Genomic DNA, 27,860 nt, shown 5'->3' with positions numbered 1-27,860 from the left:
GCTGAGTCCACCGCTCCCGGGTGGGGCTCCTGGTGAGTCAGCAGGTGAGGTGACTCATGGACCAGTCCTGAGGACGAGCAGTTAGGCAACGACCAGGGACGTCCTGAGAGAGACTTCATCAGGAAGTAGCGAGAGAGGCATTACTTCCTAGAGTTGGGTGGGGAGCAGTAGCTGACTCCTTGGATAATGAAGCTTGTTTCTCTTAGCACAGGGATTCTTATGTTTTGGGGCTTTCTAAGGGAGACAGACCATCAACATATCTCAGGGTAGAGAACATCAGCACCAAATCCTAAGACTTGAAGGATGAATGAGGACTTTGATCTTCCCAGGAGAAAGTCCTGCTCATCCCTGGGGAGACGTCAAAGGTTTGGAGATGTTCAGCCTGAGATGCCTCTCCGAAGAGCTCCCTGAGAGACAAGGGCCTCAGTCAGAATGAAGAGGCTCCCCTTCTCTACAGGCAGTAGCTGCCTAAGTGGGGCCAGGCTACCCACCCTCTGCCTCACCCAGAAGAGGTCTCACTGACCTCATTCTTAGAACCCTCCTACACCATCCCAGCTTCTTATCCTACATCGTGGATGGAGAAGAGAGCTCAGAAACCCGTACTAGTGTGTCCTGCCTAGAAAGGAGAGCAATGGAGCTGGATGTGAGTATACCAGCGGCCAGCTGGTATAAACACAGTGCAAGAGCCTGGCTGTCCTCCCCCTCCCCCGGTGTCAGTCTGGGAAGTGTTATGTGGAGGGTCTGCCCCAGGTGGACCCTCCCACCCTGTGGCCCACCATTTATATGACTTGTCCAATACCTGTCAGAGGTGAGACTCTGGATTTTAGAACATTCAGCAACTCATAATGCATTTTGACAATGCATGACATCAGGTACGCCCTCCACACCTGGCCCGTGGCAGACATTACTCATTGATCACAGAAGCCAGGGAACCAGTGCAGTGGAGGCAGAGAGGAGACAGGCCTGTCCTCTCCAGTCTGTGTTACCGGCTCTCCCTGGTACCAGCTGACCACTCGCCTGCGGCCACTGAAAAACAGCTCATGAAATGAGAACAGACACGTAAGAGGATAACTGTTAGCAAATTATAAAGGAAAACTAGAGATTTAAAGTAAAGAATGCAAACAAACTTAGAATAAAGGTAAGAACATAAATGAAAGGCAATAAAGAAAGGGAAATGGCAGCCCACATTTTAAAAATGAAGACTAAATTTAGGTCAAAATTATGAAAAATGACAAGTTACAATTATAAAAAGGAGAGAGTAAAAGAAAAAGCAACCTAAAAGTTTAGAAAGATAGACAATAACAGGGAAATGTATTTTAAAGGGATTTCAAAAGGTCAGTGACCCTCTGGGCAACTTTTACAATCTTTCTATGTCTAAAATTATCTCAAAAAATTTAAAATATTAAGTGAAATGCTAACATGAATTTGGAGTGAAACTTCAAAGTAAAAATGATGAAACAATGTAAGGATTTAAATATGTAAAATAAATCAATAAATATGTGTAAATAAATGTTTATTGAGATGTTTTATTACATATAGTAATATATATGTATTTATTACATAGCTTTATATAAAGATATGTAGTAAATCAAAAAACATATGTAAAATAAATCAAAATATAACTGAGTTTAAAAGGGTAAGAAATAAAAACCAAGATCAAAAATTATGAAAATTTGAAGGGTGGAAGTCAAAGCAGCTAGAAGAGGGGAGTTTCAAAGATAAGAAAAAATATGAAATAGAAAATAAATAATATGAGATAACTAGATAAAGGAAGATATCAAAGTAAAAGACAGGAGACTCAGATTACAGAGATAAACATGTAAAACATGGAATAATCCAAAGCAGCACAAAAGAACCAGAGCAAAATGACATCCTCAAAAGTTCAGAAATTCAAAGTTATGAATTATTTTTAAGACAAAGAATTAAATATTCTCAGTACGGAAGAGGGCAGAGTTTGATTAAATGATCATTTCTGGTCAGCCTTGTTGAGCTGAAGCTGCCTCTGGGCTGGGGCTTTTGGGGGAGGGGGCGCATCGCTGCTCTTCGGCCCCAGATTCATGGCCCCCTGCTGTGCCCTGTTAAGGCCTTAGCCCCGCCCTCAGAATACACACCGGAGAGTCCCGGTGGGAACCGGTGAGGTGAGTGGACGCCCCACCCTGACCCCGGGGCGGCGCGGGGTGGCGCAGGGGGGGGCACTGAACTCAGAGCTGGGGCGTCAGGATACCCGGGTCAGGTTGGCTCTGTGGCACAGCTGGGTGTGACTGGACGATCGTGTGGCTTCTCTGTGCCTCCCTCTCCTCACCAGCAGTGCCCAGCAGATGCCTTCCCTCTCCACAAACAAACAAACAAAAAAACCCATCAAACTATTAGTCCGCAGCGTTTACTTTTTAATGAAGTGGAAAGAGCTCTGGGCACAGCACCACGTCAGGCCTGCTGAACCTGCCCACCTGCTGGTTTTGGACAGGAACTGATGGGATGTTGTTAAATTACAAGTGCATATACATGCAAATAACGCTTTGGCAGAGATACACCCCACGGATGAGGTTGGGCATTTGGCTGTTGGGGAGGGGAGAGGGGAGGTGGAAGTCTGTCTGCCGTGACCTGGGGAGGTGGCACCTCTCTCTCCCTGCCCCCCACCCCACCCCCAAGCACTTGGCCTCAGCACAGCATCCCAGCCCTCACCTCCCATCTTCATTCCCCAGGTGGGCCTTGAACCAGGATGGCTGAGCCCCGCCAGGAGTTCAACGTCATGGAAGATCATGCCCAGGGCGACTACACCCTGCTGCAAGACCACGAGGGTGACGTGGAGCAAGGCCTGAGAGGTTAGTGCACAGCCCCGCGAAACGGGCCCAGGTGCCGTGGGAATCATAGCCAACCCGATTGCTTTGGAAAGGGCCGGCAGGAAGGGTTCGCATCCTGATTTTTAAAGGAGTTTTAAATACTTTATTGTGTTAGATTGTCAATAGACTTGAAGCCTCATTAATCTGAAAGAGCTGACAGAACACAAAATGTGAGGCTCTTTGAAAATCTGCCTTTTGCAAAGGAGAGTTTGCCACAAATGTGGGTACAGTGTGACGAAGATTGCTGGGGGCTTTTTGGTCTAATTAATGCCAGGGTCCTCTGTTGAGTCTGGAGCCACACCCATTAACCTATAAATCAGCAGGATTCATTAGCATGCAAAATACATGACTTTATACATTTTTGTTTTCTTCCTTAATAGGCCTGTCCAGCTCTATTTGGCCACGGTTGGTTAGTTCTGGGTTTCCTATTGTACCTACATTAGTAAACCGCATCAACTTCTAAATGTTCTATAATAAAGTCTTTTGGCCAGATTGGCTTGGCCTCCTCTCTCCACTGCATTGCACATCTGACAGCCAAGTTCAGGGAGCCCCGTGGAGCACACAGAGCCCCCTCTGCAGCTCCGAATGCGGGTCCCTGTGTTGCTGCTGGGATCACCAAGCCGGCCCATGGAGCGCTGGGTCGTGCCACAAGGAACTCTTCTCCTCACAGTGTCCCTGGCAGCCAGTGCTCCCTGGAGCAGCCCACGTTGCGGCCCTGGTGTGAGAAAGACCAGGTGCCTGTCCTCTGGACCCATTTCTAAGGAGACGAAATGGCAGTCTACTTTTGTCTTTTAATGCTAAAAATAATAAAACACTTTTCAGCCTGGGGTGTGGGGTGGTGGATGGAAGAGGTGAAGCTCCAAGGTGGGAGGGGACCTCTTCTGGGTATATCTATCTGGGAAGGTTCCCTTGAGGAGGTGGGCTCACCAGGAGGAGCCCTGGGTTGGGGAAGCACAGGGAGAAATCTTCCCTACCTTGGAGAGGTTTCAGGACTCCTTTGGGGGGCCCTTGTTTCCAAGGCTGACGTCTCTGTACCTGTGTAAGCAGAGAGCACATTGGAGACAGAGCTTGGGAATCAGACAAGCGGGCTCCAAGTTGGGGGGGGTGAGGGAAGGAGTGGGCTGTCCCGGGAGATCAGAGGCTGCCCTCTGGCATCTTGGGAGCCCATCCAGCCTGAAGCTCTGGGTGAGGGGCATGGGGGGAAATGCTTGCCCCAGCCGAGCGTTCCCATTCGGCCCAACCCTCCACTCCTGGTGTCGGGCACCAAATGGTGGCAAGAAATGTGCTTTCTGACCTCTCCCAGCCACAGCCTGGCTCCAGCCAGAGCTGCTAATTTTCAGCTCCCCATGGAGGGGTGGGGGCCGCTGGGCCTGAGCGCTCCCTCATCTGAGGACCTGAGCCCAGCGTCCCTCCGCGTGTCCGTCCTGCCTCGCTCTCAGCATCCCTGCTTTCACGTCCAGGTGTCCGGATTTGGGTGATAAAGTATATGGCTACCTTACTTATAATGGGACATCCTTAAAATGATGATTCAGGGGACTTTCCTGGCGGTCCAGTGGTTAAGACTTCGCCTTCCTATGCAGGGTGTATGGGTTTCATCCCTGCCCGGGGAGCTAAAATCCCACATGCCTCGTGGGCAAAAAACCAAAACATAAAAACCACAGAAGCAATATTGTAGCAAATTCAATGAAGTCTTTGAAAATGGTCCACATCAAAAGAAAAATCTTTAAATAAAAAAAAAAAGATGAGTCAGGCGTTTTTGTAGAATTCTACAGAAGTTGGCAAAGGGCTTTGGCCACTGACATCTCAGGTAGCACTCACAATAACCAGTGAAGGCGGAGCTTACTTTCTGCGGTTTACAGATGACAGACAGAGTTTCATGTCTGAGATCATGGGGCTAGTATAGGCTTCAGCTCCATGTCAGCTGTTCTTGCCTCTAGTCACCCTTGGCCAAGTCCCCTTGCAGCGTCACTTATTAAACTCTTGTGGGTGGAATCCAACTTAGAATCCCAGCATATTGAACTCTCCCCAGATGAACTGTGCCAATGAAAAATGATGCTGTTGGAAATTCCCTGGTGGTCCAGTGGTTAGGACTTGCCAATTTCACTGCTGTGGCCAGGGTTCGATCCCTGGTCAGGGAACTGAGATCCCACAAGCCGCATGGTGCGGCCAAAAGTAAAGAGAAAAATGATGCTCTGTTTAGGATAGCCTGGTTCAAAAGTTAAGTTAAAGATATATATTATGTTGTCACAAATGTACCATAATAATGTAGGATGTTAATAATTGGGGAAACTGGGTGTGAGGTATCCTCTCTGTCCTATCTTTGCAATTTTTTTGTAAATCTAAAACTGTTCTCAAATTAAAAGTTCATTTTTTTTAAATCCCAGAGAAGAGTGGGTTTTACCACTCTTATTTTTTGAAGGGATACTAAATTCAATTTGCAAAGTAAAAACAGGTTTACCAGGTTATTTTGTGCCTCAGAGGGGCTTAAAGTAATTTTGCTGAAATTCCTCAATTCTTTTAACATAAAATGTGATTGGAGTTCCATGCTAAAACAAATATATGTGTGAATATATATTATATATGCAAAATTTAAGTTGCTAACCTTTTTGTCACTGCTGTTGAAAGGAAAATGTTTGAAGATAGTTTAAACAACCTTCCCCAAAGAACATACTTGCCAAGAAAGCAAGTGATACCTAAGAGAATTTCATAGTTCTCATCAAATTTGTTCTTGCTACTAAGGATTTAGAATTTTATTTTTACATGGGGAATGAAGGGTGTGACTTGACAGAAGGTGTCACTTTACAAGCAACATTTTAGATAAGTGACAGAGACTTTTTTGAATAATGTCAAGAAACCACATGTAAAATACTAGAACAAAGAGCATCTGAGTGGATGCTAAAAGTTGGAACAGGATTAGATAGAGCCAAAGAGAGCTGCAAAGTGGGTGAAAGTCGGTTAACTGATAAAATAATGCACCTGCATGAATTAAAAGGTGTTAATGAATTGTTAGACCTTCCAGATAAGACATTCAGAAGAGGCTTCTTCCTTCTTCCTTCCCTCCCTGCAAGAAATTCAACAAGGATGATGCAGGTGATGAGGGTTGAAGGCTGGGGATGGATTGGGGGAGGGGTGTTTGGGGGACAAGTGTTTGAGGCACCATCAGGCCCCGTAGGCTCCGGTGCTCTGGCAGTCAATGCTGATCGGTAATGAGACCCGGAAGACAGTCTACATGATGCCCCCTCACCATGTGTCCAAAGCCTACTTGAGGGAGTTGGCAGGTTTTTCCAAGCTCCAGGACCGGAAGCGTCTTAGAATCATCCCTTCTCCAGCTAGATGGGTGTGGCCAGGACTGGGTGTCCAGGGATGGCGTTCTAGCTAGCAGAGGGTGCAAGGTGTCTGATCTCGAAGTGTACTAGAACACCACTTGCCTTTTTTTTTTTTGTCCCGGGGGTCTGCTTCACGCAGAACCAGGTGCCTGTCCTCTATCTCCAAGGCTGCCCCCACGCCAGGTGGAGTGGTTTTTGCAGAGTCCATCAGAGTTCCCTTGGCTTTGGATTCTGAAAGAACAGTTTTCTTGTAAGGAGCGATGGCTATTTCAGGTGTAACTCGAGGCTTGTTGGGTGGTACTTGGAGACACAGCCAAGTGTCCAGTTAGAAGTAGGTACTGTGTCTACCCTGTGCTAATTCCTTTGCAGAGGAAGGAGTTGGATCTGCGAGTGTTTTCCCAGGTGTCTACTTGTCATTAATTCACAGTAATGATCTCCCGTAACCCTCTTCAGTAAGGAAAGACAAAGCCCCAAGTTTACCTGTGGCTTAGCTTTCTGGGGTCTGCTGCCTGTTTGTCAGTATAAGAGCCTTTGTCTCAATCGGAACCACAAGCTAATTAAAAGGCAGTTTTTCCTCTCGCCCCAGAAGAGGTGAATGTCATGTGCATCTTCGCCTGAATACCCTGGTGTGGGGGCCCAGTTGTGTTGGGGGGGGGTGGGATTGGTCCCCTTTGTGGTTTTATCACGTGGCCATGGTCCATCCATCTGGGGTCCATGCTGGGTGATTTCAGTTCCGAAAGACACCGTTCCCAAGGTCCTCTGAGGTCGAAAGCGGGGGGTGGAGAGAGGCAGCCATTCTGAGGGGCTCATTGTATATGTTCCAGAATCTCCCCTGCAGACCCCGGCCGAGGATGGATCTGAGGAACCAGGCTCTGAAACCTCTGATGCTAAGAGCACTCCGACGGCGGAAGGTGGGGCCTCCCTCCCCTCATGGCTTTAGTTAAGCAGCTCCTTCCATGCTCTAGCCTGCACTTAGCCACGCTTTAAGCTCATACGTGCCACCCTTCCTGGCTGTATTTGCTGCTGCCTCTCCCACTGGCTGAGAGATATGCTCACTCAGTGCTTTGCGGGACGGGGCTCGGGCCCCGGATGTTGTGGGAGCCACGCTCTGCTTTGATGCCTTGTTCGCTAGGGCCAGGTATGGGCAGCTTCATCACGTGTGAGCTTTGAGGCAGCCACACCTGAACAGGCTGCGATCTGTGGCGAAGCAGGGCCTGACCTCAGCTCCACAAAGCCCCTGCTCCTCGCCCACTGTCCTCCCCAGACTTCTTTCATGAGCAGCCATTTGGCTGAGGAAAGGGCAGGTCACTACACATCTCCGAGCTCACACTTTGGGACTGGTCTTGGTTCAGTATCTTTCATTTCTTGGGCTTGGCCTGGGCGTCTGAACCTTGGTCATGGTGTTAGTTCCAGACCATCTTCTAAGCTGCCCTCTGTAGACATTCGGTGTCTAGGTTATTGCAAAGCTCCTGAAATGCTCCTTGATCCTGATTTTGACCATCTTCTCTTGCTTCCCATCTATATCAGTCAAGACTGTGTTTGACCACAGGTAATGGAAAACCCAACTAAATGTGGCATGTGTAGGAAGAGGTTTATTTGTCTCACGTAATAAAATGTCTGGACTTAGGCAGCAGCTTCTCAGTGTCATCAGTGCTCTTCTGTCTTTATCTTCTGCCATCCTTAATGGCTGGATTGTTGCCTCATGGGTACAAGGTGGCTGCTGCACCTCCAGGCAGCACATCTGCCTTCAAAGCACAGCCAAAAGAGCCCTGAAACCAAATGTGTTCCCTTTTTATTAGGAAAGCAAGAGTTCTTCTGCAGGTCCCACCTAACCAACTTCAGTTTATGTATCGTTGGCCAGCTTTGGGTCTCATGGCCACCCCTGCCTGTGAGGGAGGCTGGGACATTGAGCATCTTTGCCTTCCAGCTTCTTTAGTAGGAAAAATCAAGGGATAAGGGCATTGAGAATGGCTTTTGAGTAACCAGTCTGCAGTATCTGCCCCGCCATCTCTCCATCCTCTCCAAGTTCCTATTCTCAGCACTTCCCTGGGCCCTGCCTATGACTTTGATGAGAACCTGGCCCCAGCATCATCCCAAGCGTCCACTTTTGGGTGAATTCAGAAAGTAACTGTCAAGTGCCTGCCAACTGCTTGGTGTAACGGTGTATCTGTGAGAAAATATACTGGTTGTGGTGCTCCCCCACCTTGCTCCCCCACCTCCAAGGTTCTCAGCCTAGTGAAGAAAATATCAGATGAAATGTTCTTTGCTCTCCTTCTTAGAGCCAGTGATGCAAGACACAGCCTGCTGATCTTGTTAGGACAGTTTTGCAAGTTGCCTACTGCCCTCAGAAAATCCTGAAACACAAATGCCAGATTTTATGCCAGCCTTCCAAATCAACTTTATTCTAGAAGAATCTTCCAAGCAAGTCTTGCTGCATTCTGGACCCTGTACACGTGAGGGTCCCAAGAGCTTTAGCTCTCACTCCACAGGGAACGGGGAGGCCTGCTGGGGCTGGACTCTACTGGGCTGCCCCTGAGACAACCGTAATAAAATGGACTCCATTTGACAGACCTGACTCAGGCTCTTGGAAAACTTTCAAAGCTGACAACTCCTTGTTTGCCCAGAATGGCCTGGGAGTACGCCAGGGCATTGCTCAGGGAGGAATGCCGATTTAGAAGTATTCACCTTGATGAGAGAGCAACAGCAGCTCCTGGTGGTAGATCTTTCTCTCCATCCTCTGCTCTGAAGGTGGACCCATCCGTGGGCCTGACTCTGGACAGGACTGGCCTGTTCACTGCCACCCAGGGGAGTCTGTGCTTTTTAACCATGGGTCGTGGGCTCCGGGAGACAGGGGGGTTCGAATTGGAAGAAAACTTGGAGGTCACCTGGCACCTCCAATTTTGCAGATAGGAAACCGAGACCCTAAGAGGACAAAGGACTTGCCCAGAGCCAGCCTCCCAGCAGAGCCACAGACTCCAGCCCTGACTGCAGAGTTCCTGCACTGCCTTGGTCCCAATCCCATTCTCCTGTTCTGCTATGCTGAAAGGATCAAACATCTGTGACTGGTCATCTAATTTTCAACACTTCTTCCTAAAAACACTTGCAACCATCCACAGCAGTCCCTCTCGCTGCCGCGTTTACAGGGGTCTGTCCTAGCTTTCCTGGCAGAGGGCCTGGGTGTCTCTTGATGCGCTCCCTGGGGAGATGTCAGGTGGGAGCTCAGCTCTGGGCCCTGATTTGTGAGGTTGCTTTTTTGCATGCGGCTGAGCCCCTTCCTGCCTCCCCATCCCTGCCTCTTTGCACCCCTAAAGAGCAAAGCTGAGGGGCGTGGCACATCCCATCCCAGTCCCCTAAGGTGACTCTGCATGGTTTCCAGACGTGACAGCGCCCTTAGTGGATGAGGGAGCCCCCGGCGAGCAGGCGGCCGCTCAGCCCCCCACGGAGATCCCAGAAGGAACCACAGGTGAGGGTGACCCCCAGGGCTGAGTGCCCAGCCCCTCTGCTGGAGGATGGGTGCACCTGGGGCCATGCCCGTCTCCCAGTGAGGCAGGAACATGGTGGACGCCAGCCTCTGGGAACCTGGGGTGGTTCTGAGCTCGATGCCCTGTTGCTTCCGCGGCTGCCTGCCAGCCTCCCAGAGGATAGAGGGCCTTCTGGACTCCTTCTAGCTTCTCCTCTCCTTGTCTTCGCTCTGGAGAGTTCTCTGAGGCAGGCTGGTGGCAGATCCTGACTTCACCTCCGAGGTCACTCCACCCTCCTGCTGGGACTCTGCCCAGCGACAGGGTCACTTCCTGGGGATATCAGCTCCCTAGGAGAGCACCGGAGTGTGCGGCAGTGTCCAGACGGCCCACCCACACCTTTGGAGGATCATAACTGGGCAGTCCTCGAGGAACTCAGCGATGTAATCCAGCATCCGTTTTTAGGACGGTCTTTGCAAACATATCAGCCTAGAACAGACATGATGAGACTGTCCTGTCAACACAGATGATGGGGAGTAGCCCAGACAGGGCACTGACCAGAAATAGCCCTGGACGCGGGGTCGCCAGTGTCACTGTGAGCTGCCCAGGCCCTTAGGAAACAGCGAGCACAGCCCAGAGCCCTGGCTGTCTCTTCCTTCGTGTCCCCTTCCCTTATGCACGACTCCAGCCATTGGCTTGGTGATTTGGAGGGTGCTCAGCAAGAAATGCAGAAGAGTTCTGAACAGTGCTTCACCAGCAGTGGAGAGCGGGGGAAATGTCCCCTGGCAGGAGTTTTCCTTCCTTCCTGAAGACGGGGCTCACGGCAGCCGTTTGGGAAGCCCGCAGCCCTCTCCCGGGCCCGGTGTGCTGAGTACACCAGGCAGGGGCTGAGCAGTACCACCAGCTCCTCTGAGTAGTTTCTGTTTGCAAGCTGGTCTTCTGAGATGGGTGGAGGGGATGTTCTGGAAGCTGGCAGGCCTCGTCCTTGACAGTGAAGGTCGTTTGAAGGCCGTGGAATGAACGACTCGTGGGATGAGATCACGGAGAACTTGACGTTTGTGTCCCGCTGCCCCTTGACAGTTGTTTCAGTGGGCGAAGCTCTTCCCCTGCCTGGGATGAAAACTCTAACCAGCTCTTGACTTTCAGTCACTCTGGGGTAATCAAAAGTGTTTTGGTGTCCACCGTCACCAGACCCAGTCTGCAAATGCTGATTACAATGTCCAGTCCTGCGTACCAGCCAAAGCTGCAGCTCCTCCTCTCTGGGACTGGGGAGGGGCCAGAATGGGGCACGGGCAGAACAGCTCCTACTGCGTTGGCGCTGCTGTGAGCTGGCTTCACACGGTCTGCAGGTGTTTAAAGCTGATGCTTTCTCTGTGGGAACCTTCTTCGAATTCTTCCAGACGCTCCCCACCCCGCCCCCCGCCGCCATCCCCTTCATCCCCCGAAAGGTCCTTCCCTCTGCCTCTGATTTCAAGAGACATTTCTTCTCTCTTTGGCCCCTTGGGGTCTGAAGATCCGCCTCCAGCCTCTCCCCTGCTGAGGTCGGCTTGCTCACGTCGGTGGCCCTGCTGGACACGGTCTGAGGCGCCCCCTCCCCTGTAGCCGCCCTGTGCCTACAGTAGGTCCACGGGGAACACGGCTGTTCTTTGCCCGAGCAGACTGTGCGTATACAAACTGCCTGTAGGCATTGCTCTGCCACCAAGGCAGGGCTGGCCTGCCTCTCCTCCTCTAGTTTGCCCAAGTGGGGTTCTCCTGACACCATGTCCCTAATCATAGGGTACACACACCACGTTTCCAACTGGTGCCGTGAAACCCTTTCAGTGGGACTTGGAAGGTGGCCAGGCAGCCACCCCCCCATCCCCCAAGTTGCTGTCTCTAAAGAAATCCTCCTCAAAAATTCTCTCCCACTCCCAAGTGGGAGGTTTAAGAGTTGGGAGGACATTTTTTCAGCTGGTGGCTTTAACACATGTACCTTAGTTTACACCTTGCTGTATCGTGGTTCTCCTGTGAAACTTCCCATTTGAGAGGTCCATTTGGGGGTGCAGTATGGCTGTCCCACTGCAGGAATCGCTGCCTTGTGGAGTGAGCATGGAGCCCTCTTGGGGCCCCAGGGATACAGAGAGGCCATGTAGGCGTGTGACGGCACAGCCACTCTCTCACACGCTTCCTCCCTTTGGCTTCTTTGAGCATCTCCCTTGTTGGGATCAGGGGATGTCAGAGATAGCAGCAGCCTGTCGTTTCTGATTTGCATCAGGACCAGGATATCACGACACTGCATGGGCAAGCAAAAGCCATGGGCTTCCCAGTGCCGCGGTGGTGATGTCATCAGCACGCCTCCTGGTGTCATCTGTCTCCAGGACTCCGTGCCACGTAGCCGGATTTGCTGTCACTCTGAGCCTTTCTTCCATAACCTCGTCAGACACTCAGAGCTGTGCTTCCCAGACAGTCAGCTGTTGTTAAGTGACTCGGAACTGTCACCGTTAGGCCTCACGGGCTGTACAGGGTCAGAGTGCAGGGGACCCAGAGGTGTTCCTGCCTAGGAACTGGCAGTGGGGGAGCTGCCCGAGCCTACTGCCGGCCCCCCGCCCCTCACCATGGCTGCCCTGGGCCAGCCAGCAGGCTGGGTGTTTAAAAAGCCATCACGCATCTGTCCAGTGACCCAGGGAGTCTTTCTTTTGCCTCCTCCGTGTTCCCTGTGGTGGACCTGTATAGCAAGGAGTGGTAATCTGGCATTTCCAGATGTAGAGACTGAGTCATCGCAGGTCTGGGAGAAAATACTGGGGGCCCAGCCAGCAGCTGGTGGGCATTTCTCAGAGTGGTGGCCTCTGTGTCACTATCCATCAGGGCATGCTGGCTCTCCTGGGGTCGTGGAGTCACCGCATGTCAGTGTGTGGCCAGCTTGCCCTAGAAGCTCTTTCTTCTGGACAACTGTGTCCATTGTGCTGCAGCAGTATCCCGATTTTTTCATGATGCAGACATTGGTGTCGTATGAAAGCTTATTGATTTTGGTATCATTGATGACTTGATCAGGAGCTTTCCTCCGTCCTTTTTTGTTTGGGATGAACTGTAATTCCCTAAGCAGGAGCCCAAGACACCCCAAAAGCTGCTCACTGACACTGCGGGCCTCCCTTTAACCAGGTAGCACCTATGCTGAGCATGAGGTGAAAGGTGTTTGCCCAGTAGTTTAGAGGAAAGACACTGAACCGCTGGGGGGGCCCCCTGCCCCGTGTACCAGGCACTTTGCTGGACACATTCACACAGTTTTGTGTGAACCCTCACCACTCTCCTGCGAGCCCAGCCAGGGTCATCGCCTCGGGGTTCTAAGGTTGGAGACGGAGGCTCAGAGGCTAAGCAACGGTGGCACCTAGTGTGACCCCCAGCCGGGCTCCACGGCCCACACGCCTAGTCCTCCCTGCACCTTCGGCCCCCCGGGAGCGCTGACTGGGGCTGGGAGCGCAGCCTCCGCTGGGACGCGGCTCCCGCAGCGGCGGCTGAGCAAAGAACTGCTTCTCTGACCCCGCCCCGTCCTGTGTCTCTGTTGAGTGCGGGGCCCAGGACCCTGGGCCCACCGTTGAGGAGGTCTTTCCTACTGGACTGTGTCGCCTGTAAGGTGTGTGGGCGTGCGGGCCGTGTTTGGTGAGCTGTTTTCACCCACATCCCCAGCGGTCACGGTTGCACAGAGCCGGAGGTGCAGCGCCTCGGTGCTACTGAGGCGTGCCTTTCCTGAGCGCTTTCAGAAACAGGGCGGAAGAGGCAGGGAGCTCTGCTTCTGGCAAACAGTAACTGTCTCTGCTTTTATCTTCTTTGTGTGCTGACACACAAACCAGCTGAAGAAGCGGGCATTGGAGACACCCCCAACCTGGAAGACCAAGCTGCTGGACATGTGACCCAAGGTCAGTGGGCTAGAATTGCCTGCCACGCACGACATGGGGGTTGGGAAGAGGGGGGTGGCAACACAGATGGACTTGACCCTGAAAAGAGAATTTGAACCTGGGCCTTTGTTCCCAGGTCCAGGTCTTTAGGAGGTGGTTTTTATCGAAGGTGGGCTGTTCAGATAGAGAAAGAGCTCTAGCTCTTTCTAGCCATTTCTGAGTCTTTCCGGAGGTGTTTATTGTTCTGAAAGAAGCTGGCCCTGCCCAGCCTGGAGAGTCGAGAATCAATGACCAAGAGAAACACAAATATGTGTGGTGAGTGATTTCCCTTGTAGGCGGCCCTCTAGCCTGTCCTGGGAGGAAAGCCTCAACCAAATCGCCACCAAGCCATTTCTTTTCAACTTTCTTCTGTGCAACCTTCAACCCTTATTATGATTTTCTTCTCAGGGACCAAAACTGCTGTGGTCAAGAAAAGCAACTTTGTATAATTACTGAGCATAAATGTTCAAGAACTTACTTTTTTAAATCTTAGAGATTCCTTATCTTAGGACACGGAGACCTCCTGTACAACCTAGCTGGGTTTGTTTTCTATCATTTGCTGCATAAATGAACTTGAGAGTCTTCTGTGTAACGTGGAAGCTTCTGGATTGCAAGAGAGCAGGGAAAACACCGTTCTTTTCTCCAGAAAGTGATTTGGGATTCGTTTAACGCCACCACTGGGGCTCTCTGGCTTTGGGAAGACTCTGGGCCCTGAAGAAATGTCTCCTTGAAGGTGTTTTGAAGCCTAACTACACATTTCTGCTCCCCAGGGGGCCCTGCCCCACAGTAGGCTGGTGTGTCTCATCTCACAGGGCACAGAAAGGCATGCTTTTGTTCTTAGGCTTACAAAGAGCTTCAAGAAATATTAGACAGCATAGTCACTATAAGGGGGAAACTATGTGTTAAATAACTGGGATCCGCCTTCTGCTTCTTTTAGGTCATGATTTTCAGCTTTTAGGTAAAAGCAGTGGTTTTTATAACCTCTGGAAATGATCATCTATTTCCATAAAGAGACGTGAATTTGTGTTTTTTCTACAAATTCGTATTGCAGGCTCTGTCTCCATGCCCCTAAAACATATTCCATGCAACAAAAAGATCAGGCGAACAGCTTTCCTAGAAACTTTACTTTTGCACTCACTGAATTTTTAGGGTTAGCACCGGCCTGGAATCATATAGATATATAGATGAACACCGGGTAGCATACGCAATGGGAACTTGGCACCAAGTCTGTGCACATGTGGAGGGTTCTACCTCTCCTCTCAAGGCCAGTATTTCATGTCTTGGCTTCACCTGCTAATCCAGGCCAAGCCCAGCTCCCTCCAGCAGAGCCTTGTGAAATTCAGAAGCACTGGTGGCCCACAAACACACGTTATCTGCCACAGGCCTGCAGTCTATTTTGTACTAAAACAAGCAGATTGAGGAAGAGCCGTGTACACAGGAACACAGCTATTATCTCTTCCTTGCTTCCTGCTGCAGAAGGAAAACCTTTGGCAGCCTGTGTTCGGGAAGCACTATGACAGAAAAGATGTTTCAGGATGGAGCTGCCGTGGGCTGAGAGTAGGGTGGGGAGACCCTACCCCTCTCACCCCTGCTCACGCCAGGGGTAGACCTCTCTTCTAGGAGTGTCTCCGGGACCAGGCCTCCCAAGGCGGGAATGAAGGCACAATTTTTCTGCACTCCTGAGGCCATCAAACTGTGTTTTCCCAAGTGTTGTTTACCTTGGACCCACCCCCAGGGATTGCTACATGTAATATTTACTGAGCACCTTGCAGTATTCTGGGAGCTGAATAGAATATTCTCCCAGCCTGGCTCCTTCCTCCGGGCGTGGAATAGCATGATGTCAGGTTCCTCACACACATACATGCACACACACATGCTGAACTACCGTATATTAATAACTTTTCAGGGTATGTGCACTCAGTGTGTTGGGGCCCTTGTTTCTGTTTAATGAGGGTCTTTTAAAGTCCTGCAGTGTATCAGAGTGTAGTAACATCCATGTCATGAGCAATTTCTAGGAAGCTCTGGGAAGAAAGATTTTTTCCAGAAGGTGCTGGCGACCTGGCCTGTCAGGGGGCATGGGGGCAGCAGCTGCCGCCACTGCTGGGCTGCGGAGCTGTGGGCTGGGAAGACGTCGTGGCACAGAGGCACCCGCTAAGGCCGCCTCCTGCGGAGCTTGTTTCCTGTGTCTCTGTCGTTTGGGCTGTTCTTCTCTGGGACTGACCAAGGGCCCCCAGGAGGCTCCTGTAGACCCCGCGGAAGGCAGAAATCAGCACGTTTTCTTGACACGCCTGCATGTATTGATCTGGCCACGTGGCAGGCTCTGTGGCGACGCTAGGGACACGAGATGAGTGAGATCGGGAGCTTGAGGCCCTGGCACAGGGGTGGGAGGTAAGGGAGAGCCAGGCCTCTTGATAAGGGTCCCGTGGGCAGCTATGTGGACTCCAACTGGGCTCAGGTGAGAGGGACAGTCACGTGTTACCTGTGTGCGTGGACACCTGGGTTCTCCCACCTCCCTCCCCTCCCTCATCCAGTCTCTTTCTCTTCCAAGACCCCCAATCCTTTGGGGTTCCAGATTTTGTTTAGAGGAGAGCCATGAAGTTGTTCTGGAACTAGGTAGGATATTTGAAGAGTTGGGAGTTAAAAACAAAAAATACACGATGATTATTAGGAGAACCAATGAGCATACGTCTCGTGTCCTTCATACACAGATACTTTAAGGGGGGATTCACGTGAATGTCACGTGAATGAAGCAGAATAAAGGGAAGCGTGCCCTCCATCCACTGGGTTGTTGGCTCACAGCAAGCTGTGGGACAGGAGTGAAGCAGTGGTCCCCATGGCCGGTCACGTCTTTGCCGCACAGACCACCTTTACTGCCATGGTGGTCGCCTCACCTTGTACAGAAGGCTGTCGGTAATCCACGATGTGGATAAACCTGAATGGTGTTTCTGTTTATCAGCATCTCCTGGTGGGTCTATTAGCAAAGACTCGAGCCCTGATGTTGATACATTTTGGGTTTTTCAAATCTATCAGGAAACACCTGCTGGTTTCATTCAACAAAAAGGGGAGGGGGGCGGAGACAGAGAGAGAAAGAGAGGAAAGGAGATCCTCCCTGTACCCCAGGCAGGTCCCAGCTAGAGGCCAGAGTCTTCAGGAGGCTCACTGTCCCTGGAGAGGAGGACAAGCTTCTGTGGCTGGTGGAGTTTGCCTGAGGCAACCCGGCAGCAGGGCTGGCAGCCCCGGTTATGCCAGCATGCTCGGAGCTCAACCAGACCCACGAGAGGCAGAGGAATAACGCCTGTGCTAGACGGAGCTTTGGTCCAAGCTCCCCTTTTACAGATGAGAAAACTGAGGTCCAGAGAGGGGAGGTGTTCACCTAAGGCCACCCAGCGAGTTGGTGGCAGATAGACCAAGAGCCCTTTCATTCCGAGCAAAGAAAGGCAGCAAGGGTGAGCGCAGAGCATGGGCTCCTTTTTCTTGGTTAGTTGGGCTTGAGATGCCATTTCAACGTCCTTCTGTTCTTTCAAAAGTGTGTCTCCTTAAACACAATGCGTTCTCGCTAACCTTTTGCCACCACTGCCTCTTTAAACCCAGAGGAGAGGAGAGTTCCAGGCCAGCAGAGGGAAGTATCTGAGAGGTCCCTGGACAGTGGGCTTAGCTCTCAGGTCCAGCCTGCACACGGCCGAGAAGATTCTGGGGTCTCCAAGCTGCCTCTGGGGGAGAAACAGCCGGAAGCTCCCGTCCTGGCCATCTCTCGCCTTTCCCAGCATCCTCCTGTCTGCCAGCCACCTCCTCCACCAGGAGGCCCTCTGGAGCCCCACCAGGAGTGGGGCCCAAAGCGAGGGGAGTGGGCCGAGGAGGGTCTGGCCTTTCCGAAGCCCACCTCCCCTGGATGTCTCCAGACGGAGCCTGGGAGTGTCAAGGCTGTCCAGGAAAGCTTCCTCGGGGAGCCGGGCCGCCGTGGAGGTGAGGCCATGGACCCGGAGACCCCAGGTCTGAGCCGCCAGCGCGTGTCCGACAAGCCCGGGGCTCCCGTCCTGCCTGAAGGCCCCAGAGAGGCCGCACACCAGCCTTCGGGGACAGAACCTGAGGATGCGGAGGGCAGCCGCCGTGGCTCCGCGCTGCTGGAAAGCCAGCTTTTGAGAGACCTGCCCCAGGAGGGGCCACCTCTGAAGGGGCCGCAGGGCAAAGAGAGGCGGGGGGGCCAGGAGGTGGATGAAGACCGGGACATTGATGAGTCCTCGCTCCAGGACTCCCCTCCCTCCCAGCGCTCCCCTGCTCTGCAGAGCCCCCCAGCCCAAGGTGGGCCAGCCCCCCTGGCAGTTTCCGGAGAAGCCCCTGGGATCCCCGGTTATCCAGCCGAGGGTGCCATCCCCCTCCCTGTTGATTTCCTCTCTAAAGCTTCCGCAGAGACCCGGGTCTCAGAGCCCGACAGGCCTGGTGAGGGGGCCCCGGCAGAAGGGCACGACGGGCCCCCCGAGTTCATGTTCCACGTGGAAATCAAAGCCAACGTGCAGAAGGAACAGGGACCTTCGGAGGTGGATCTGGAAGGGGCTGCACTTCCCGGGGCCCCTGGAGAGGAGCAAGAGCCCCGGGGCCCCCCCGAGGGTGAGGACACAAAAAAGACTGACCTTCCAGAACCATCTGAAAAACAGCCTGCAGCTGGTCTGCCAGGGAAGCCCGTCAGCCGGGTTCCTCAACTCAAAGGTCTGTGTCTTGAGCTCCTTTGCTCCTGCCCGGTGACCTCATGTGCCACCCAGGCTGCGGGCACTGCCACTGAGCTTCCGGCCCTTCCTTGGCTCCTGCCGCTTCTGAGGCCCCTGGGGACAGCCACCAAACCAGCCACCTGGGCCTCTGCTCACCTTCCTGGTCTCCTCCTGCCCTTCAGTCTCTAATAGCTCGTGCTCCTCTCACGCTTGCCCGCCGTTTTGCATGTCACCAGCACCCCCTGCCCGGTGCTTTCTGCCCTGTTCACTTCTCTGGCCACTTGATTTATCTGCAAGGCTCCATCAGTCTGCTGGAGACTGGTGGGCCGCACTCCCCAGAGAGCACTCCCACTTTGGAGGGTGTGTTATGTGTCGCAAATTCACTGTCTAGGACCCTCCCAACCCTCCCAAGTGGGCATAATTAACCCCAATTTGCAGATGAGGAATCTGAGACTCGGAGAGGTTAAGTACCTTGCTGAAGGTCACTGAGTAGTAGGTGATGGAACCAGGCTTGGAATCCAGGTAGGTCTGCTCTGAAAGGCCCTTTCTATACACCACAGTGCCTTCCAGAAGGTCCTGAAGTGTGCCCTCCTAGCCCAGAGACTCAGAGGGCATGTGCTCATCCTCTGTGACTGTCAGTGGGCAGTACATTGCATGTAGCAGGTGGCACACATATAAGTGTTTGGAGGTGGCCCAGAGCCCACGCTGAGACTTTGGCCCAGGAATGACCACCCCACCCCCACTGCCCCACCCTGCCTTGTGACGGGAGAGACAGTGAGCAGAAACAAAACCTTCCACGTCCAAAGTGCCTCCTCATCCCTCGGTAGAACCCGGGCAGTCCCTGTGCTGGGATCCCGGGGGCTCAGCCCTGGCCCTGTCCTGAGCCCTGGAAAGTGTGATCGCAACAGCCCTTCGGGAGCTGGAGAGATGGGAGATTCCCACGGGTCGAGGTCTCTGTGTCCTGCCATGGAGAGGACAGTTTATACCCTAGAGGAGGCCTCATGGCCACAAGTCAGGCACATTCATACGTTTAGGTCCTGTAGCGTTTTAGAATTATTTGCAGGGCCCAGAAATTGATGCTAGTTAAGCTGTCAACTGCAGAGATCTGTTAAACGTTGATTAGTTGTTACTTTTCACAAAAAATTTGAAATGTTATAGAGAAATGAATCTGCATTTAAAATTTAAGACAGAGAAAGAATCCTACTTTAAAATATCTGAAATTCTAAAATAATATGGGACAAATAATTGTGACTTGACAAATTACAAATTTCAGTGTGTCCTGAAATGGTGTTTTGTTGAATACTGGTCCACTGGATGTTGATAGGTGTATCCAGGGATAAAAGAGTTCCATGGTCCAATTAGTTTGGGGAAAAAACAGGTGAAACAAAGTTAAACAGAGTTTGCTGCAGCAGGACTTATCAGAGCCTTTAATATTCTAATGTACATTATGACCCTCTGAGAAGGATACATAGTCCACACTTCCCCAGTTTGGGAAATGCTGGTCTAACATCTGCTTTTGTTATGACATAGATGATGATTGTCATTGGGGCAAAAGATGTGACTCTGGTCCACCTGAGGGCTCTTATTAAAATGCAGATTCCTGGGCCCACCCTTAGGCTTACTGTCTCAGAGTTAGCCGAAGATTCTGTATTTTAGGAGTCTCTCCCAATGGTTCTGCTGCATAATAAAGTTTGAAAACCTCTGGGCTAGATCATCTGTGCTGGTCACTCTAGAAATCCGGTCTCCAGTAACCGATGAGACACTCCAAGCAGCCCCATCATCCTTGGAGCAGGGGAAATACCATATTGAAGGCCAAGATGAAAAGCTATAATCAGTTTCCAATAATGAAGACCAATAGCAGGAGTGAGTTAGAGGTGAGGCTAGTAGACAAGTGGATTGGTTTCACCAAGGCATGTGGCTTTCCAAACACAAAAACCATCAGTGGTTTGGTCCTAAAATCCAGAGGTTATCTATAGGATGTTTGATGGTGGCTAGTTTATTGCTAATTTGGGGAAATGGCAAGCATTAGTCCCCTTGGGAGAGCCTGTGAGTGGTGAGAAGACCCTCCAGGGTTGGGTCAGGGGTGGGATGGGCTTGTCAGGGAGCCAGCTGGGGCTGGTCACCGAAGCCCCCGTTAGTGAGGGGCGGGCTCTGGGAAAACAGCCCACTCCCCCTGGCCCTTGGGTGAATGAGCAGAGGGCCCTGCAGGGACCAGAGCCAGGCTGAGCTGCCCCATCCGTGGCCCTGGGGCTTCCAAATGCCCCTCCTTGGAGTGGGTTGGCCCCAGCTGGGGGAGGCTGACCCTGGCAGAGACTGGGAGGGAGCCTGTGAGAGGTGGTCTCTACCTTCCCTGACCGTCCCTGTGCCAACATGTGCCCAGAACAGTTTCCTCTGCATCCCTTCTGCATGTCCCCGCCCTCGGCCAGCCTGCTGCCCCCTCTGGTCAGGGTGCTCCAAGCAGTGACCCCAGTGTGCTGTGTTCGTACTAACAAGGAGAACCTAACAGATTCAGGGGGAAAGAAGATCAACTGGGTTTCCACCGGCCCAACTGTAACAAGACACATCATACGGATCCTGAGAAATCAGCTTCACTCCGTTGAGCTCTCCGTGAGCTGTGCTAATGGGTGTAACATACATTCTCATTTTATATTTTATCAGCTCGCATGGTCAGTAAAGGCAAAGATGGGACTGGACCCGATGACAAAAAAACCAAGGTAAGCTGACAAAACCGTGAAACCTCTCTACTGCCATCAAGTTGATCAAGAAGCCGTGCTTTGTGTCTGAATTAATCTTTTATATAGAACATGTGGAGAGCTTTGTCCCTGAAGTATAACTGTCATTCAAAGTGCTTTGTGTTTTTATGCAAACTTTTAAAATTCCAGCATTTATCCATCGATACTTAAGGCCAGGCGAGGGCAGTCAGCAGGTTAATGAATTAATTAATGCTGCTAATTATAGTTGCATCGATAGTTTAAGACGTTCATGGTAAATAAAGTTGTGTTTGAATTTTCTGCAATGAAGTTTGAACTTTGCACATTTTACACTTCCTACTGTAGGCCTAGGCTCAGCACAGATAGATTTATACACACACGCACACAGATATATTTAAGATATATCCAGAAAGTACTGTTTACTTAGGGGGCTGAGGGAGAGTTGAACAAGAAAGGGATCTCCAGCCTGAGGCGGAGGGTCCTGGAGAAGCCCTAGAAGAGAGGACCTGTGAGGCAGGCCGAGAAGGAAATATGAAGGGGGCTTGGTGACACAGGGGTGAGAGGAGGCGTTCTGAGGAGTAGGCTCAGCACAAGCTGAGGGCATGAGGAGATGTTTTGGGAGCTCTGAGCAGATCAGCTTAGTTGCTACTGAGCTGGGAGTGGGGCTGACACAGGCTGGAGGAGGGAAGCCTGACACACCCTACATGCTGAGTGGACACATGGGCCGTCACGCGGTGAACGTGGTCCTGAAATCCTGCCAGTCGGTCTTCAGAAACCCCCCAAGGAACAGAAAACGAAGCAGCCTGCTCACCACCAAAACCACACCCAGAACCATGTCGTCCTTCTCACACTCCCTCTCAGCTGTAGTTTACCCTCCTCCATGACTGTGCATCTTGGAAAAAGCTCTTGTAACTGCATGGTAGTGTTTTTCCGGAAAACTCTCACTGGGGCCGTAGACGTAGACCTGTTTTTCTTAAAGGCTTTTCAAACGTGTCCTATCCATGCTGCCTGAAACACCTGGGTCTTAATCCGTCCTGGAGGCCTGATGGAGTCCCCAGATGCAGAATGAAGCCCTAAGGGTTTGGTCATGTGTGTTGGGGGCCCCTGCCCACAGTGCCCACTCTGGAGGAAGCCAGGGTTCGCCACCAGGACCCCCGTGGGGCAGCTGAGGGTCCTGCAGGGGTGCGGGGGGAGGCAATAGCTGTTGGCTATTGATGACACCCATTCAGGGGAATCCCGTCCTCACGCAGGCGTGTATTCTGTTCATCCTTTCGTAAGCTGTGCCTGCCCTGGAGTTGCTCACAGCCTCACAGCAAGGGGTCCGATCTTTCATGAACCTTGGTCACTCGGCCAGGTGGGGAGCCGTGCCAGTGGAGGGGGACCTTGTGCAGCTGGGAAAGGACAGGTTGCCAGTACCCACCCTCAGTGTTCCTTGTCAGCAGCCCCAGGGCCTCAGCCTGCATCCCTCCCCTCACACCCCTGCTCCATCCCTCTCGCCCTCCTCCTCCCCCAGGCTGGCTGGAGAGAGGGTCTCAGCCACCTTAGTGGTGAACCCTGGTAACAACGTCTCCAGTCAAGACCCTGCTCTGTAGCCCTGATTCCCTCCTTGGAACACCTCTGGACTCTGCCTCTTGGTTTTATTCCTGAAGGCATGGCCCTTCCCCCGCCCAGGCCACCCTTCTCCACCAGGGCCGCATATCAAGGTCCGAGGCACCCAGAGGCGGTCCAGACAAACCACAGGTGCAGGCCACCATCCTTCCTTCACATGCTCTCATCTCCGTGAGGTCGGCCAGCTCACAGACACCTGTCCCATTGGCTGCCCGTCCCCCAGACTGTTTCATTAGGTGGATATTCTAGAGTAAACAGTGGAGTGATAAGATTCATCAGACAATGTTTAGTTTTCAGACTTTAATCAGAAAGTGTGAGGGGGTGTGTGTGGGGTGTTGTGATCTAAGGGGTGTCAGGCAGGATCTTCAAGACCCAGGGCAGGCACAGTCCTGATTTTAGCAAGAACGATTCCATCAGTGTGGTGGAAGAGGGCCAGGGGTTGGGGGCCCGCGTGAGTTCCCCACCTGGAACTGAGCAGAACCTGGGGCACTTCTGACCCATGACACATTGGAGATGTTTTCTTGAGAAACATCCTAAGAATCACATACTTTTGGCAATCTCCATCAACTCTTTGGGTGCGAGACACTTTTAAACCAGCGGTCTCCAAAGTGCAGGGCTGCAGTAGATCCAGTGGGCTGGAGAAAGAACATACCAGCACGTCTATCCATTTTTCAAGTTCTGCCATATGTAAGTTTCTTAATGTATGTCATATGTTAGCGTCTTAGTGTATATATTAGCTGATGAATAACTACAAGTACCTGAGATGCGTGCGTGTGCACTTTCTGTTCTTCCTGACAAGGACTGATAAGGGTACGTGATCCAAACAGTTTGGAGATCACGGCTTTAAACCATTACCTGCCTGATTTATTTTTAGTTACTGTCCTTTTTCAGTTTTGTTTCTTTCTCCCATGTGCTGACTTTTATTTTGATTTTATTTATGTTTATGTTTAAGACATCCACACCTTCCTCTGCTAAAACCCTGAAAAATAGGCCTTGCCTTAGCCCCAAACGCCCCACTCCTGGTAGCTCAGACCCTTTGATCAAACCCTCCAGCCCTGCCGTGTGCCCAGAGCCATCTTCCTCTCCTAAACACGCCTCTTCTGTCACACCCCGAACTGGCAGTTCTGGAACAAAGGAGATGAAAGTCAAGGTAAGGAAACCACCTTTGGAAGGAATCAGGCTGCTCTACTGTGGTTTTCAAATGTGTGCTTTTCTAGCCACAAAGACCTTTCTTCAGATAAGCTCTTACCCAGAAGCGCCATGTAGAACAGCTAAAATTCTAGTTGACACAGGGAGAAGGAGGCACAGCGCCATCCTTCTTGGCTCCCCTTCGTCCCTCGTGGCAGCAGCCCCTAAGGCACCAGAGAGGACCCTGGTTAGGAAATCACCTCTCTGTTTGGGTTCCTCTGTCAGTTCCCGACTTTTGATAACCGGGGGTGCTTCCAGGTCACCCTCATTTGGGATGGACAGCATCACTCTGCAGCCACGCATGTCCCACCAGTTCACTCCCTCCTGAACCATCTCGTGGTCCTCGGTTCATGTCAGTTTCTTTTTTGAGTTTGTGTTATAACGTCAAGGTCATCGACTGGGTTCCCAGACCCTGTCACTGTCCCCGTTCAGCTGACCCTGCTTGTGCACCTGTGCGCCACCTTTGGCCCATTTGCTAATTGATGCTAGTGTTTGCCCGCCAAGGGCTCTTAGCACACCTGAGGCGGTACTGAACCCTGAGGCTTGGTTGGGGGAGAGAACAGAAGGACAGGACCAAGCTTTGTTAGCACTCTCGGTCAGGTTCAACAACCTGTGTCTCAGTGTGCCTCTGAAAGTAACCACCGCCGGTCAGATAAATCCTGGAGGGAGTCAGAGAATGGTGTCCACATAGGAAGAGTCTGCAGATGTCCTGCCTGCCGACACTGGGTGGATGTTGACCTAGATCATTGCTATACGCTCTGTTGACTTTTTATTAAATGCATTAGCTCAGCTCACGCAGATAACTCGTGTAAACAGTTCCTCCAGGAGGAAACGGTAGTCAGGCATTTGGGAGGGGCTGTGGATTTCTGCGTCCAGCAAACACTTGTCATTGTAGAGGACATTTGTTGTATCTGGCTGGCAAAAGTCACCCCGATCTTAGCCTCATTTCGAGTTGCGGTGGTAGAATGGGGCTGGCATTGATGCCGGGTGGCAGGAACCTTTCCCAGTTGTAAAAACCACTCTCCCGTGCTTCGGTTTGTAGGGGGCGGATGGTAAACCTGGAACGAAGATCGCCACACCCCGGGGAGCGGCCCCTCCAGGCCAGAAAGGCCAGGCCAATGCCACCCGGATTCCAGCAAAAACCACGCCCTCCCCAAAGACCCCGCCGGGCACTGGTAAGAAGGACGTTCTCTGGAATCCAAGCCAGGGGGAGAGCTCGCTGTGGAGGCCCTGACAGTTAAGCTCTAGTAGCTGATTGACAGCTGCAGTTTACTAAGCACCAAATGTTCGTTTTCTCTCTAACTCTTTTAATTTACTGAGCTATATATTGAATCCCCACTTTTAACCATGAAGAAATCAAGGCTCTGAGAGTTTGCACGACTAAGTGTAACCAGCCCTTTAAGCATAAGGAAAATGCAGCCATAATAACTGATGGAAAAGAGGCTTCTCTGAGCTTCTCGGACCCCACGTCCAGGACGCCTGGGAGGTGCTTTTCAGCCCCCAAATGAGGGTTAGGTCACTATGCGTGACCTCACACAGGGCGTGGCTCCTGCTAACTTGCTGGGATGTTAGGGACCCTCTGACAGGCCCTAAGGGTGTTAGCTGAGCAGTCACATGCTGGGCCCGCTCCTCTGGGCTCCTGTGAGTAAAGCCCACTGGGTTTTGAGTACCAGGCAAGGCTTCAGTCGAGCCATTTTGCTTCCAGTGGGGACGGCCAGCCTGGGCACCCCTGTCCCACTGCCCCCACGACTGTCCCAGGCAACTGGGTTTAGATGGTGCGTGACTCAGGGCGTGCCCGGCCTGCGCTGGCTCCAGGGCGGTGCTCGGGGGGCCTGTGGATCTTATACGGGCTGCGCGTGAGGCCTGCGCTGGTGCCAGAGGCCCTCTGCTGCTCCCTGGCCCCAGGTGGCCACTCAGAGCCCTTGTCCACTGTGTGTCTTGGCCGTGGTGTTTAGCGAGGTTGCCGTAGGGTGGGGCCTGCATGGACGCCCGCTCGTGGAGGCCTGTTGGTTGGTTTTCTCCCGTAGGGTTTTCCCTCCTGTATAGAATACATACGATACAGGGGTAATTTACAGACTCGTGACTGGATTTGATATATGATTTTGACCGTGCTTTTTTTCACTTGCTGTTTATGCCAGTTGACTCATGGAATGGAGTCATAACTGGAAATAAGAACGTGTGTTTCTTTTCGGATCTTACCTGCTCTTGGGTGGACAGAGCTCCCCGCAGGTCGGCCTTGTTTCCCGCCGGACGGGGCCCCTGCTCCCTGACCCCGCCCCCCGCCTCGCTCGCCTCTGTGGATGGCCCGGCTGGGCATGGCTGGGCGCCCGCTGTGTAGAAAAGAGCTCACAAAGGCCTTTTTAAGCTTGATGATAATGAGGCGTTCTGTGGATGTTTCTTTTTAAGCTACCAAGCAGGTGCAGAAAAAACTACCCCCTGCAGGGGCAAAATCTGAGAGAGGTAATTCTGAGCCTGCTTGGCCCAGCGGGGTCATGCATTTTGCATGTTTGGCGGTTGGTTGGCTTGGGTTTTTAGAGCCGGAGGACCTGCTTCCGAGACGTAGGTTTCCCACGTTGAGCCTGAAGTTGGAACAGTCCGAATTCCTGCTCCTCTTTTTGTGGGGTTCACGGGGAGGTCTTTGCGATGGGCCTTTCTAATCCTGCGGGTTCTCACGTCCGCCAGGGGCTGTGGGGGGATCCGGGGGAGTATGTGCCTTGAGCTGATGTGGGGGCTGGAGGTCTGGACTGGCCCTAACCAGCTCACGTGGGAGATCACGCTGCCACCCTGCGGGTGACAGTCCCTGAGCTGGGTCCAGGGAGGTGGAGTACCTTGCCGAAGGTCCTTCTGCAGTTCAGCGGCACAGAAAGAATTTGAAGCCAGCAGCAGGTCCCCCCGCCAGCTGGGTGCTGGGGGCGGAGGGGGGAGGTGCCGAGCCTGAGGCTTCATCGGTCCTGTTGCTGCAGAGCTTGATGCCTTGAGGGATTCCCGACAGACGTGGGGATTCAGCTAAAAACTGCGTGCTCGTTCTCCCCTTGACAAGAGAAGTCGCTGCTTCCGAACAAGAGCTGCCCTTCTCCAGCTTGGGGCCCGGCAGGTCCCTGTTTGGTACACGTGGTTCCCGCCCCCAGAGCTGGAGGGGCGCTAGGCCGTCACCTGGGCACAGCGTCCAGCCCGCTGGCTCTCAGACGCGAGGCCGCTCAAGAATCCCTGGGAGCATGGGAAGCCCCAGTTTTGCAGGCCCCACCCCTAAAGATTCATTCTGTCCGATCAGGTCTAGATGGGGCCTGGGAGTCTGCATCTCACAGGTCCCGCCCCGCTGCGGCACTCCGAAGATTCTGATGCAGGGGTGCCTGGGCCGCACTCGGTGAAACACAAATCCGAGAGGCGGACGGAGTAGCCAACTATTGAAGTGTGATGGGGGATGAGAGGGCAGGAAGAGATGCACGTTCGGGAGCCGAGGGCTGTTCTGCTGGGAGGGGGGCGGTCCCAGCAGCCTTCCTGGAGGGCTTGGCGTCTGCGTTGTGTCTGGAAGGGTGCACTGCTATTTGCTGCGCATTGGTGTGGCGGGGAGGGTGTTCTTGGGGAGGGCAGGGGGGCATGAAGCAGCATGGCTTGTTTGGAGAGCCAGGGAGAGATGGACATGAAGTAGGCACACCGTTCTGGAGCCCAAGGACCACAGAAGAGTTGGGAGGTTGGACGGGAGTCTGGGGGGAAAGGGGACTTGAATTTGGTGCACAGCTTAAAATTCACCCTGTGGTTAAAGAGTCCAGAGGATCCAGATGGGCCCTGGCCCACCATTCCATTGCTCCTATTCAGGGCAAAGGCCACATGGTCCCCCCCAGCCTCATTCACTGCAGGCATTACAATTATTTCCTCTGAGCTCAGAGAGGGAAAGTGACGTGTCTGAGACCACACAACTAGCTGGAGCCTCTCTCCTGACCCCAGGGCCACAGGGCAGAGTCGGTCCCCCCCGGGAAGGGGTACCAGGTGGTCCTTGGGGACCGCTCTTTTGCTTCCCTGGGAAGCAGGATACCTCTGTCCCAGAGCCACAAGGCTGGGACGAGGAGACGTTCCTCTGGAAATGGGACCCAGGGCAGCCCGCTCCTGGTTTGACT

The 27,860-nt window shown here is 52.4% G+C and overlaps 1 protein-coding gene across 21 annotated transcripts in view; it reads left to right on the top strand.

The window, feature by feature from the left end:
- MAPT (microtubule associated protein tau) overlaps nt 1–27,860 on the top strand; it is a 108,146-nt gene that overhangs the window by 58,369 nt on the left and 21,917 nt on the right. For 2 of the 21 annotated variants that reach the window (XM_057716591.1, XM_057716592.1), the window contains exons 2-10: nt 2,703–2,822; nt 6,991–7,077; nt 9,543–9,629; nt 13,452–13,517; nt 17,127–17,834; nt 17,934–18,239; nt 20,897–20,952; nt 23,510–23,707; nt 24,788–24,920. In XM_057716591.1, coding sequence (XP_057572574.1) covers nt 2,720–2,822; nt 6,991–7,077; nt 9,543–9,629; nt 13,452–13,517; nt 17,127–17,834; nt 17,934–18,239; nt 20,897–20,952; nt 23,510–23,707; nt 24,788–24,920 — 1,744 coding nt within the window. In that variant the 5' untranslated portion in view covers nt 2,703–2,719. Of the gene's footprint in view, nt 1–2,283; nt 2,544–2,702; nt 2,823–6,990; nt 7,078–9,542; nt 9,630–13,451; nt 13,518–17,126; nt 18,240–20,896; nt 20,953–23,509; nt 23,708–24,787; nt 24,921–27,860 lie in introns of those variants that run through there. The other 19 variants (XM_057716586.1, XM_057716587.1, XM_057716603.1 and 16 more) reach the window with 15 other exon arrangements.

The sequence above is a fragment of the Hippopotamus amphibius genome, chromosome 17 (genome assembly GCF_030028045.1).
Source record: "Hippopotamus amphibius kiboko isolate mHipAmp2 chromosome 17, mHipAmp2.hap2, whole genome shotgun sequence".
NCBI lineage: Eukaryota > Metazoa > Chordata > Mammalia > Artiodactyla > Hippopotamidae > Hippopotamus > Hippopotamus amphibius.
The sequence above is the reverse complement of the archived record's forward strand: the minus strand, read 5'-3'. Positions and strand labels throughout refer to the sequence as shown.